Below are 14,076 nucleotides of genomic sequence, written 5' to 3'. Positions count from 1 at the left end.
TCCTTTCCGTGCATGTGATCCTGAGATTATTTTTTTTTAAACATAAAGGTCTACAGATAAATATCACTAATTAGGTAATAAAAATAAGGTAATAGGAGGCTGGATTGCTCTAAACAGATTTGCTTTGGAAACTTAGGGGAATGTGCACACTTCCAATTGTTCTTAAGAAACAGACTGTGCTATGAGAGTGGAGTTATGCATATCTGGCCTGTTGCCCTGGGGTCTTCGGGGCCAGCCACCACTTAGTTTTTGAAAGGATTTTAACCTTTTGTCTCTATCCTTTTTGTCATTCTTCTACTTCCAGGAGAAGTCCAGTGGTCGTACCGCTCATTACAAGCTGACCTCCACAGTGATGCTCTGGCTGCAGACTAATAAAACTGGTTCTGGTACCATGAACCTTGGAGGGAGCCTTACCAGACAGGTACGTCTGTATATTGGCAGGAGCGTACGCTGCAGACCCGAGGCATGCCTTTCCTTATTTATATACTCAGTAGCCCCAGTCAGGAACAAAAAGTTGATTTTGTGAGGTGTTGTATAAACATCAACTCTCCTGCTGCGCATGCAGCCCAGTGAAACAGTTAATGCGTAAGTGTGTAATTACCAGGAAGCCCCTTGAACTTTGCTTGATGGCAGTGTAGCTTTCAATTAAAAATATAAAGCATTCAGTAGGAGTTTAGACTTGCTGTTAAGTCTTGGTTTTTCTTCTGGTATTCCTAAATTTTTATACTTCCATATATGTTACCCAGCCAGATATTTTGATCTGTGAGATTTCCTCACTTTCTTACTGGAAGATTCCAATAGGATTATAAAAAATACAAGATGACCTCTTTTGTTTTGTGCCTCTCTTAAAAGCCAGCTAGGCCACCATGAATGAACCTGTATTTTGCCTTAAGAACAGAAAAATCTTATAGTTAAAGATATCAGTTATCTTTTAGTATCCTTCTTCCCTTCTTTAGTGTTTTCCACCTACAGTACCAGCACACAGATTTAAAAAAAATCTCTTAAAAACCAAAACAACAACAACAAAAAACCAAAACAACAACAACAAAAACATCAAACCCAACTTCTAAATACTTGGGGGTTTTGTGCCAGTGTTAATTACTTTGGCTTCCTTCTGAGAGGGGTGTTTTCCACACGTGCCAGACTGTTGACTCTTCAGGCAGCGCTGCTGTCTTAGTCTCTGACAGGCAGAATCTGCTGGACGTGGCTTCGCTGGTGAAGGTGCTTCTGCCCCAGCCACCTGCCAAAGGTCGCCGTATCCCTCCTTCATGCTGCTGCTGAATTGCGGTTGCTTAAGATCTGGACTGTGGAAATCAGTGACTCGAGCAGGGTAATAAACTCTGGAGGACAGGAGGCATATTGTATGGTCGTGAGTGACTAGAGAGACAGGCAGTAGCTAAAAGTCCTTTATGAGATTTCCCAGGACAGGCTGTTGCTTTCGATACAAAGGACAATGCAGACTCTGTTAAACAGTTCATGTTTTTGTACAGGTTTGAGCCAGGCAAAGGAAAGAAGGATCTGTGATTGCAGAGAAGAACTGAAATTGTGTTAGTATTGCAGTCGCAGAGGCTTGCCCTAGACCTGGGTGATTTTTCTTTCCATGTTGTTGATTTACAGAAGAAGCTGGTGGAAAAGCAGGGGGGGAAAAGGCATCTGGAGGCAGTTTTGAGCATTGCGTACTCTTTTAAAATGTTTGCAGTAATTACACCCGAGTTATGGTGACCCGGACAAATATTTAATCACAGGCCTTCCTAATACTTTAAATCATAGCTGTGAAGTGGAGGCCAAGGACTTGACTCTGGCCGTGGCCTTATGGTGTGCGAGAGCTGTGCCAAGGAAAACGAGAGTCTGTTGAGAATGGGTGTCCTCAGTACACCTTGGCCTGAACTGCTAGGCCTTGTTTAGTTTGACTTTCACTCTCTAAGCTTTAGTGGGGAGATTCATGCTTCTGTCATCATTTTAACAGCAGATCATTTAACTCATATGTGGTGCATTAAAGCCGGGGCCTGCTTCCAATGTAAGTAACCATAAAAAAGCCACTGGGGTAATGATGCACTGCTTCTGCACAAACAATGGAAACTTGAGTTTCAGAATTTAGCTTTGGGCCGGAGATTTTCTGTTTGCAGATGCCATAGCAGGCTTAATGGGACAGACGTCGTCAGAAACCATGGCAGAAAACGAAAATCTTCATGCTGCCTTGAGGTATGCTGTGTGAGGAGGAGCTGTTTGTCCTGAGCCGTTTATTTAGCTGTAGCTGGACTAAACTCCAGGGTGCAAAGCTTTTACTTTGCTGTAAATCCAGTTTGCTACATCACCTAAGGACAGCAGGTTTTATTTTTACTTTTTAGTAGGCTTTTTGTACAGTCTGCAGCAAACTTAGGCACCAAAAGTAGGTTTTAGTTATATCTCGAATGGTACGTTACAGTTTTACCTTGATGATGTCAGTATCTGATGTCCTAACCATAATTTTGAAATATTTTGTCCATGGTAAATTGTACATGGTTTGGGTCAACTCAACATTTAAGCTACTTCAACCACCTTTGATCCTAAAATGCAAATAGCAGATGTCCTTGTGTTTCGGTGGAAGCTTTTGAAGTGTTCACAAGCTTTGTAATATCCTGGCTTATAAACTGATGGCAGAGAGAACCCTTCAGTGCTTTGAAAGGGAAGTCTGTTGAGAGCCATTACTTTGAAACCAGTTTCGCCTTGTAGCTGCAAATCGGGTATTTTTCGAGTGATGACTGGAATGATTAACTCGGTGGCCAGGAGCAGGCGCAAAGGAACAGCTAATGTAATGCCTCCTAATTCACCACCTCTGGCAGCAATGAGGAGCTGGGCATGTCTTGCATTGAACTGCTATGGGGAGCATTTGCAACTTCATATGGAAACACTTGCTCAGTAATTCCCCTTCCTAACGTCTACAGATCGCAAGTAATCAAGCAATCCTATTTGTTCTTCCGTGAATGGACAACATGGTAGCATGGTAGAGCCAAACTTGGATCTAGAAGTGAAAGTCTAGAAATAGCTGTCCTCTGCTGTCATTTCCTATTGGTGAAATATTTTGCCCTGCATGAGGCGCCAACATGGGGGTTTTTTGTTGCCTTTGTCAAGACTATTTGGAAAAACTTGCTTTTTCATTTCTTGAATATCCCCAGACTCTTGTTCCTACAGGGCTCCCACTTAGGCTATTCCTAAATGTTGCACTGAATTTCTAAGAATAATTAATTTTTTCTCTCTCCCCAAGACACCATGTATTTGAGTATTCTTACACCTGGCTTGGGGCCACGTGATGTGACGTTCTGGGTAGATATTAGAGGTCATGTCCCTATCCTGTGTCTGCTTTAGTGTCACACGCTGAGGGTTGGCGTACCTCTTCCAGTTCATTGAACTGCTGCTTTGCAGTGGTTTTCCAATGCCGTTTTTCATGTGCTCCAGGAGGAGTTGTCTCTGTCTTTGTTTATACGGGGAAAGTAACTGTGCAAGCATTTTACATTTGTTAGCAGACAGAGAAAGGAAAGAGAGGGAGAGACATGGTAGAGGGAGAACTTGGCCAGTTTCGGGAAGTTGAAAATCTCCTTCGTGTACCTTTTAATTTACTTTACCTGGTGGTTTTCAGAATGAGAAAGTCAGGCTTTTTCTTTATCAGTTCAGTTATGGAAGTTGCTTTTTAAGAGTTGGAGTATAGACTAATTCAAATGAAATAGCATGTGACGTGTTCTGAATGGAGCTTTGGGTTTTGGTTTTGTTTAAAATGTAGGCTTTCAGATTCTGTCCTGAAGCAATAGAGAAATGTGTGTGTATACCCACACAAGTGTAGAGCACAGAAACAGACATGTAGTGATATACATTTCTTTACATAATTTACGTATATGCATAATTGATTTTTATATATGCGTGTATCAACTTTTATCTTGAGAGGATGAGAGAAATCCTTAGCCAGCTCTGTGCACGTAGGATCCATGGATCATCATTTTGGTCTTAAAACTTAAGGAGAATTAAAACTGAAGCGGCACCTTCACATTGGACACTTCGTTAGAACCGTGTCGAAGCAGTCCCTTCGTATGGAAGAACACTTGTCTTTTTGCCTAGTGAGGATTTTGTTCTAATCTTTAGCAATATACGTTATACATAAATACTGACACCATGTGTGTAGCCATCTGCTTTGACTCCAAAGGATGTTATAGAATAACTTTTTGGTGGAACTGGAAGGAGGAAGCTGATTTTTTTTTTCCCCATTTTTTCCCTTGCTGTGGTCCTCCCCCCAAAAGGCACACAGTATCAGATAGAAAACTTCTATTTTTACAATTTTCTAAACAAGGGTGCTCTTCCAGACAGTCTGTTCTGGGGACAAGCCTGGATGCAAGTCAAGAGAGCTCAGAGCTGAAGCACCGCAGGCCAGGATGGAGGAAGTAACTCCCAGCTCGCGTCCGACCCTGGCAGGCTTCAGTCGGTGCAAGGGCTGAGGCTGGAGTTCCGATAGGGAAAGAGTGATTGGCGTGTTACATGCCGTCTGCCTCGACGAGGGGCCGCAGATTGAAGTGCCGTACACCCGAGAGGAAAGGACAGGACATGTTACCTTCAATTTACAACAAAGGGAGCAATGCTTGCAGGGAAATGAAAAATGCCAGCAGCTTTTCAATTACCTTGCACGTTCTCCAATGTCTGCAGGTAACTCCCACCCCCCTCCTGATTCAAGCCAGATGCTTGGCAGATGATTTTCTCTCTGACAGACGTTGAGGTCCCGTCCTCTTTGTGTACATTGGAATTACTTGTGTCGTTTGCCATGGCACTGTATTGCTTTGGCTGAATTTTGGGGTTTCATTAGGCTGCACTTTTATTTAAGGTAAGAGCAGCTGTATGATCCTGTTTCATTTTATGCAAAGTAGATGTAGCCTTCCCGTTTTCTGGCAAGTAGTCAAAACTGCACTTTGGGCAGATTTCTGGAGCCCCCTTCTTAAAAGCAAGACTAACAGGTGCCTTTCTGAGATAACGCTGCGCACAAAGAATCCGTGTGTGCTTCCTAAGCCAGGATGAACATTGTGAGGAAGCGCAACTTTGCTGAGAAAGAAGTTGGCTCAAAACCTATCGTTTATTTACATACGGAGGTGTGGGAAGGGGAGGATAGAGAGTTGGAGGGGAAGCGAAGCCTGGGATTTCAGATTAAAGCAGCACAGATGTGCGTTGATTTTCATACTTGAAATACTCTCGAAGCGAAGGTGGAACATCTTGCAGAGCTGGATGAAGGCTGGTCTGTTGCAAACTGAGCTCTCCCTGCGTTCAGGAAGATGTGTCCTGTGATATATTGTTGCTCAATAAAACACCCAGCAGAGACGTTCTGCCATTTATCATAATAGGTAAATCCTCCGAGGCTTGTGCTCTGCAATTAGGAGAGTCATATATTTTCATGAAGTTGAGCTTTCATGTAAAGGCCTATCCCACCGACTTCCAGATGTGGTAGCGTTAAGTGGGGTGTTGGGGAGTGTTTTTCCACCAGACGGATCTTCAAGCTGTAGCTGTCACGATCCTTAAGCTCCCCCGCAGCTGTTGTCCGGTTTCCTGGAGGCACTGTCCCTTCACTTGCTAACCGAGGAGTATTTTGGGGTGCAGAGAATAGCAGAGATGTGCTGAGCAGTAATTGTCTGGGAAATTATTTCTGCTTCCCTTGAACACACGGATTTTACAGTGGTTCGGTTATGCAGTAGCTGGTTTAGAAAAAGAGAGTAGAAGAGTTGAGCACGTATGGACTAGTGGCGTATAGAGCTGAGGTAGCATCCCCAGGTTTGCTCATGGTGTTGAATATACAGTTTGCTAAAGGATATGGGATATTTTTGGTTACACTGGTTAGAGTAAATATGCATGAAGGCTGTGAAAGGATGAGGTAAGTTCTCGGCTGATTTCTGCAAAGCTGCAAGCTCCGCAGAGCTCTCAACCTTCATTTATCTAGTTACAGTTGGAAATAGGCGATGGAGAGAGAGGCCAAAATTTGCCTAGCAGATATCCAAATAATTCCACAGATTTTCCACCTGGAGACTTTCGTATGCCCACTGCCTGTGGCTTGTGAGCCTTTGGCTCACATTGGTCTGTTTGTGTTTCATTAAAGAGATTTTCACGTCGCTCCGTGGCCAGAGCAGCTGTGGATGTTGTCGTCAGTTGTTCAGAGCAAAATGGTGGATGAGTTTCCTTCTTATCTTTCTAGTATTTTTAGATGCTTTCATGGTGAACTGAAGTGTTTATCCGACTTAAATTTCTCTCTTTGTATTAACTCTTCCTCCAAATAACATTTACAGAAAGCCCAAACAGCCGCTTATTCCATGCAGGAAACATCCCAAGTGACCAGCCAGCCATCGAGAGCTTAATATACCCAGAAGAGTGAGTTCCCCTCTGAGTCAGACTTGCAGCAGATGGCTGGGGAAATGAGGCAAGGAAGCCAAGCAGCGTATCTCTCCAACAGGAGAGGAGCGACTGAGCCATGTAGATTGGACTTGGCTCATTCTGGAGCGTTCGGTTTTTGGCTGAGCTCAACAGCAGATGGGGAGTGACAGTGGGAAGATGAGCTGCTTGTTAACATCAACTTACAGAATGGAATTTCCCCTCAAAGCAAATTAACCCCTTTATTTAAGCAGCTATAGGCTCTCTGCTTAGGTCCGTGCAGTAACAGCCACCGGAAGGAACCTTTAAAAATCCCAACTACTCTGTTGTTTGTATAACATGGCTGCTTACTGACTCTGAACTCCATTAAAACAGCCTCTCGTAACATCTGGGCTTCTATAGCATATAAAAATGTTTTCCTTCTGGCAGCAGCTTTTATGGAGATGTAATAATATACGTTTTGCAAAAAAATAATTCTATTTTCAGATTCTGCTTCTTACCAATGAGCTCGGCCTGTCCAGGTGTGGAGGAGATGCAGCCAGGGAGCCTCTGGAAGTAAATGACCCACTGCCAGCTCCCCGGCTGCCCCAGCCTTGGTCAATTTGCTGACAGCTCCCAAACTCACCGTAACATGTATATGTGTGTTTGCATAGTTCAGATTTATATTCTCCCTGTACTGCAACTGGATCCGTTCTCCAGGCAGCATGTCTCCATTACATGTAAACAATCTGACTGCAATCTAAAGGCAAAATTAAACGTCCTCGTTCTTTCTCTCCCCCTCTTCTAGGTTATCTTTTGCCTTCAGGGTTCCAACTAAATTACATGCTTCCCCAAGCCTGTTAGAGACTTGGCTTATTAGGAGAAACCTGTAGCTGGCCCAGATTTTTAAACTCTACCCTGAGGCAGGGATATGAACAGATGGATAAGAGAATTCAGTGGGATTAGTAAAACCCTTTGAAGACTGTTCTTCCCACTACATTTTTCTCCCAGTTTTGTTTTCATGCCACCTCAGCACATCTTTTATCAGTTGAGGTTCCTGGGATCTGGGACTGTTCATTGTTCAACAGCTTGTCTGCATCTAGCCAGAATTTTCATCTCAAGAACTGGGGAAGATGGTTTTTTCCCTACCACAGGTCATGGATGCTCAGCCACGGCCTCCAGATGAACATTTTAGGGGCAAAGTCACGTGAAATAAAGCAAGTCTTGTTCTGCGGTACCAGCTCCCAAGTTTTCATCTTAGTGATGAAAAATCTCACCTAGTTCAGGTACCTGTCTCCTGTTCTGGTATCACACTAGGAACGTGGTACCATTATACACTTAAGCTGACCCAACTCCGAATTTCTACTGCAAAAGGCAGTCTCCTTCTTTCCCCCTACACTTACCGCTTTGTAATTCCTTCCTCCTAACAGTCAGGTAAATGTTGGGTCAGCTTTTTGGTCTAAAAAGAAAAAAGAACTACAAACTCTCAGATTTCTCTTTCCATGTTATTGCAGTAGATCAAATCATCACCAGTTTTACAGGTAGTTGGTTTTGTATTCTCTGCACCTTCCCTCTCTGCTGGAAGGTAAGTAATGCCTAAGGTGTCTTTTGCCAGGAAGATCCTGAAAATGGAGAATGTGCCCCATGTGTGGTCGGAAGTAGCTGTTTAAGATGAAGATTAAAAGAAACAGCTGTCTCTGCAGGGATAGTTCACAGCTGTTAAACTGACACCACCGTCCTTGCATGCATCTCATCAACAACAACCTTGTTTTCATATCCACACGCCGTGCTGCTTGCCGCGTTACGTGTTTGCTACTGTAGATCTCCTGCAGCCCCTTAGTAGGTAGGGAATGACGATTTTGTAGGGCCTGTCTACACCACGGACCTGCAGCAGGGTTTTATTTTGATTCATGGTTTTTATTACACTGTGTGTCTGTTATCAACATGTGAGCCTTTGTCTAGTCCTGGGAATTTCTCAGTACGTTACTAGTCTGCTTGCATATTGAAAGAATAGTTGCTCTAGGATTTTGAGACCCACTTCTTCCATCCCCTCTTGTGATAAGGAAAGCTGTCATGCGTCTGCCATCTAATTCCCATGTTACCAATGGACCTGTGTCTTTCCTTTCTAGATGGAGAAAGATGAGACTGTGAGTGACTCCTCTCCACACATAGCCAATATCGGACGCTTGGTAGAGGTAAGGGCTGGGAAGCCAGCACAGCTTGAGCCTGCAGCAGGTTCTCTTATGTGTTTGGTTCCACATTTAAGAATTTTGTTGCATGCTTGATTTTGTCTTTACAAAGAAGCTGAACTTATTCCTGCTGTATCAAGTCTGATCATGCTACTGTTGCTCGGTGTTTGGCTCAGTACTCCTCCCATCGTGTCTTCCAACAGTTTCTGGATATAAAAACACCAATCTGCGCTTTGTCTCCTGCTCATTACAGTAATAAACCTTCCTGTAACACACGTGGTCCTGCCCGCAGAGCTAGTTAACGATTTCCTACCCCCTTGCCACTGTAGTCACTTTGGGGCAGAATTATTTAAAGTCGGGTTGTGTTATACAGAACTGTGCCTTTAACGGAAAGCTCCGTGCGTATCAAGCGCTTATGAAATCCATTGGAATTGGTTTTAGTGTTTGATTTTATGGCAGCTGTCAGTCATGTATGCTCAGCATGCCGAGTGAAGGGTGAGGTTGCGTTAGCCGCTCAGAAGGGCTTTGGTGCAACGCTGTTGCTGTTTCATTGTACTGTCCTGTATGAAGGTGCTCTTGATTTCCTTGATCTTCATAGCCGCTTTGGCAAGGGAGGAAGAAATTCTCAACTCAAATAGACTATAATGTGCTTTTTAAAGGAACTGGGAAATGAAAAGAAGGCAGGTTCTTCTTTTTTGATCCCTTTCCTAAGTTTCTGGCTCGAGTAAAAGCGACCTAATGAAAAAATGCTGCTTATTTACACGGTCTTTTTCTCCAAACTGCTTGCTATGCAGTTTGAATGAACGAGTCGCCAGCTCAAAAAAATGCAAAGTAACCCTTAAGCACAAAACTATTGACCGGTTGGTTACGCTAAATGACTGACTTGCCGCTTACAGTCCGTTCAGTGCCGGGAAATTACAGAGTAAGGCTGGGGCGAGACGCATTTTCCTTTCCTGCAGCAGAATGCAGAAAACTTGATCGCTGGACAGAAACCGCCCTCTTGTGGTGCAGAAAGACATCTCGCAGCCTAGAGCTGGGAGGCGAGGACAGGAATAGAGCTAAGCCTTTATTTCTTTGATAAGAGCAGAGAGATAGGGTCATATTGTGTTCTGTGATAATTTAAATAGTAGGAGTAGGTTGGGTTGAACCTGCCTGGCAAGTGTCGTGCATCAGGGTGAACACCGAAGATGCACAGAAGTGTGTAAGTGCACCGTTCCTGCAAACAGCTGACGCCACTAAAGATCTGGTTTCTTCCTTTTTATTTTCCAGGACATGGAAAACAAAATCAGAAGTACACTGAATGAGATTTATTTTGGAAAAACAAAGGACATCGTTAATGGGCTGAGGTAAGGGGCTCTCCAGCTGGCTCTTGGACCCTTCGCTTCCCTGCATTCCCCTGCAGTGCCTGTGGTACCGTCCCCAGCCGAGCATTGCTCTGCTTTGGTTTGCTGGAATTCCCCTTTCCTACCCAAAGTCTTTTCAGGTCTATAATTGTTCACCTTACTGTGCTTTGGAAACGTTATTTGTTGCGTGGAGTTTAGGGAACAAGACTTCTGCCTTGTAACTATAGAAATCTGAAGCAATGTTGTAATCCCCTGTTCCCTCGTCAGGAAGAAAATAGCCCAATTAGGACCACTTGAGTTTCAGAATTACTTTTAATTATGCGTTTTTATTCTTCACAGTCCTGAAAGTTGTACTTGAATTCTGACTTTCTACTACTCTGAAAAGCAGTCAATTGGTCCCAGAATTAAGTCATGACACTAATGGTTTGCGGTATTTAGACTTTGTTTTAAATTCTGTCTTTCTTTCAACACCGCTGGTCAAAATACAGTGTACTAGAACAGGTTAAGTGGGCAAACCCCTGTGCCTTTCTTTAGGGAAACTGTTCTGAACTTTCCAACCCCTGCTCACTTCTGGACGTGGAAACCCCAAGCTGGTAGTTCTCGTGCTCGTAGAGGAAGGGACGGAACTGTGATGCCGAACCATTTCATGTTAAGCTGCAGATAGACCTCCTAGCACGGTGTGCGAATGTCGAATAAACAAATGGCACAAACAAGTCTACTGCTGTTCTCTCACGCACTGAAATGCGAAAGAAAATAGAATAATGGTGCTAATTAAATATTTGTGCTGCCTTCTTAACAGCGTGGGCAGGGGGAGTTGACAGTATCTGAGAAAGCAGCTGTTCGGGTTTTATTTTTTTCCAAACCCCAGCTTTCATAACAGGCCTCTGTTTTCATTTGTGGTGTGCAGGGGTTTAGCCAGGAAGCATTTATTAACATTAAAAGGAAATATGTAATACAGTCTTTTTCCTTGTGAACATTGCCTTAAGCTGTTGTAATTGAATCTCTTTCCTATGTCTCCCCATTGCTCAGTTTTGAGTCATGGTACTTTGCGCATCGGTGAGATGATCTGCTCAGAACTGGTAACATACACAGCACCTGGCTTTGGCTTTTCCTCCGGCCTTTTTCCTGTACCTTCTAACCTGTGTATTTACACTTATTCTTCCTGAGCGTGTTCCTGGTGGTTTCCAGAATACCAGCTCTGTGTTACTGAGTTCTTCTGACTGTTCTTTTCCCTGTTTACTTCCCTCGTTTCTAAACTGCTCTCTGTAGATCTATTGATGCTATCCCCGACAACCAAAAGTATAAGCAGTTGCAGAGGGAGCTTTCTCAAGTGTTGACCCAGCGCCAGATCTACATCCAGCCTGATAACTAAACCAATCCAGGTACCCCCTGCCTGTGAGGTGTGACAACCAGCACTAAACCAGGACTCACCCAGCCAAGACCTCTGCATGATAACTGAGACCAGAACTAACCCCTAACTCCCGCAGACTGATAAACGACATCTGATCCGTGTTTCACCCAAGGGTTATTTCTTAATACGGCCAACTAAACACTGTTTTAATTTTAAATGTTACTCCACTCCTTCCCCCATTTGAAGTGTCACGCTCTGAAACGCGGCAGGACTTACCACTTTGCACTCTAGCTTGGGAGCAAGAAGGGAGCACGTGGTCACGTACCCAAAGTGGTGTTAGCTTGGACTGATTTGATCCAGAAGCCCTGGGACTCTGTCCCTGGTGCACCAGCAGTGTTTTACAGCTGTGGTACACCACTTCAGTGGAGAAACTCCCTGTAATCTTAGCATCCTCCCTGCAGAAAGGAATGAAATCTTGGAAGTCTCACAGTTTTGAAGAAAAAAAAAAAAAAAAAGAAAAAAAAGAAAAAAAAAAAGACTGGTACTTCCTGTGACTTCTGAGTAAACGTGAGCTCACCCGACACGCACCCCCCCCCTTTGCCTGCTGTATCTTGAACTTCCTTGGAGCTTGGACTCCAGTCCTGCTCAAGCTCTACTGAAACACTTGTAGCCTCCACTTGCTTGTGCTCTGCACAGCCTCTGAAGGGGTTTGTTCGTACACTCTCCTTTGCTCTGGAGCTCTCAATGTCTAGGACGCACGGCAGCGACTAACCCTGAGCCAGTTTAACCTTCCACTCCAATTCGTAATGAGTTACAGATGTTGCCTTAAACACGTTAAGCTGACGAAGGGAAAAAGGCACTGTTTGTTGATAATGGCTGAGAACCACTTCTTTAGCCTGTGACAAATGCAAATATAAAATGTATATATTTTTATTAAAGCAGCAGAAGTCTCCAGAGACAAGAGAATGGAAATACTGTTATAAAAATGGTAGGAAAGTAACTGACACAAAGAGCAGTCTTGTTTACAGGAGACAGCATCCAGGCAAAATAAGGTAGCTCTGAGTACTGAAAAGGGCGTGAAATGCGGTTTATGTGGGGAGAAATCCCACCAAACTGGATCCTAACCACTTCTCTGTGTTAGCAGCTCCTGCAAAGTCTAGTATTATTCTATCAATGATCATATTTAAGAGGATTTTATGAAAACTTGGAAATCTCTTTTCGTACCATTGAAAACGGCAGCTCCTCCGCAGCTGCCTTAGAGGGCAGCGAGACGAGACGAGAAGTAGCTGCCTTTCTATAACCAAACTTGTAGCGAGAGGGCACCCCTGCGATAGCCTCGCTGACAGTATCTCTGTTCTTCTTTGGCTGCTTTTATTTGCTAACTACTGTAGGTAAGCTCCAAACTGGGAAAGCAAATTCGAGAACTGAAACTCTGGCCGCTTTTCCCACTGGTGGATACGCTGGAGGGAGGTTTTGACGCGGCTGCTCGACCCTGGGTGAACAGTCTGCAGAAAGGTTCAGGAGCTCCCCCAGCCTGGCCCTTTTCACGTTTCGTGGGTAGAGGCTGGGTTTTCTCTGCCTTCCCGTCACGGTCATTTGGCGAGCGAGAGCGCTAACGCCCCTCGCTGGTGGTACGCTGGGGTTTTCCAGTCTGTCACGTTAAAAAATTGGGAATCTCCCTCCAGCACCTGGAGGCTGAGCGGAACTTCGGGGGAAGCGTGTCTCTTGGTGCCATCCTTGCTGGAGTGACTTTTCCTTTGATATACTCGCTGAGGTGTTCACTTTGCCTTCTGCTTCCCGTATTAAAACAGGCAAGCTGAGTTTTGTTTCCTCTAAGCCTGGGTTGAGGTGCTTCTCCTTCCTATTGACTCACATGCCCGAAGAACTGTTACAGGCGCCTTCTCTCAAAGGCACCGCCTCTGACTCGCGTTTCCTTCTTCCCCACAGGTCTGTGCAGACTTTTGCAGACAAATCAAAACAAGAAGCTCTTAAAAACGACCTGGTGGAGGCTTTGAAGAGAAAGCAGCAAAGTTAAAATACTCTTCATGCTAACAAGACATGCCATGCACTCGTTAGATTCCTTTCTTAGAAAACTCATCCCCCCCTTGCCCTTTTCTGTTACGTCACGTCACAATTTGCATTCAGTACTACCCATGCAACGCCATCTTCTCCCCATGAATAAAGCTGTACAAACTTTTTCAGTCTCTGAGGCCTACTTTGCACCACATTTTACTATTGAGACCTTGGCTACTGTTTCTGTAGAAGTCCATGTATTTTCCCCCCCCCCCCCCCTTCCCATTTATATGCATAAACACGGATCATTGTTTGTCTTTTCCTTCCCGCCCCCTCCTGCCTTTTGTTACATCGGTGTAAAAAATGTAAAACAAAAATTTATTAAATACTGTGGTGTGTGAAAGAGGAAGAACTGGAAAAAAAAAAAAATAAAAATCTATTCCACGTATGTTTGGGGGCTGGGCACAGGGGCTGGCTGGTGGGAGGGAGGGAAGAGAGGGTGTTCCTCGGTGTTGTACTATACTGACTAAACCAGATTTGCAAGAAGACTTAGGAGACCTGCTGAAATGTTCTGCTCTTCTATAGCCTGGTTCCAAGGCGCTTTTCTGTCAATTTTTATGGAATGCAAAAGGGGTTTTTGTTTTGATTTTGTTTTTTTGTAAAGCTTAAATTGAATCTACATCTGATACTTGAGCCTCCATACTAAAAAAAAAAAAAAAAGGAAAAAAAAAGAAAAAAAGACTAAAACAAATAAAAATTTAAAAAAATCCCAGGAAGCAGTGTGTGCCGTTGGTGTCCTCTTTATTTCTCTTCCCTTCCTGCAGGGCTACCT

The 14,076-nt window shown here is 44.0% G+C and overlaps 1 protein-coding gene across 2 annotated transcripts in view; it reads left to right on the top strand.

Annotated features, from left to right (window-relative positions):
- CAPZB (capping actin protein of muscle Z-line subunit beta) overlaps positions 1–13,428 on the top strand; it is a 71,344-nt gene extending 57,916 nt beyond the window's left edge. The window contains exons 7-11 of one of the 2 annotated variants that reach the window (XM_075114251.1): positions 305–421; positions 8,478–8,543; positions 9,807–9,883; positions 11,150–11,262; positions 13,179–13,428. In XM_075114251.1, the coding sequence (XP_074970352.1) occupies positions 305–421; positions 8,478–8,543; positions 9,807–9,883; positions 11,150–11,252 (363 nt within the window). In that variant the 3' untranslated portion in view covers positions 11,253–11,262; positions 13,179–13,428. The remainder of the gene's footprint in view (positions 1–304; positions 422–8,477; positions 8,544–9,806; positions 9,884–11,149; positions 11,263–13,178) is intronic. The other variant, XM_075114250.1, reaches the window with a different exon arrangement.
- The last annotated feature ends 648 nt before the right edge of the window (positions 13,429–14,076 follow it).

The sequence above is a fragment of the Phalacrocorax aristotelis genome, chromosome 19 (genome assembly GCF_949628215.1).
Source record: "Phalacrocorax aristotelis chromosome 19, bGulAri2.1, whole genome shotgun sequence".
Taxonomy (NCBI): Eukaryota; Metazoa; Chordata; class Aves; order Suliformes; family Phalacrocoracidae; genus Phalacrocorax; species Phalacrocorax aristotelis.
Note: the sequence above shows the minus strand (reverse complement) of the source record. Positions and strands in the feature narration are given on the sequence as shown.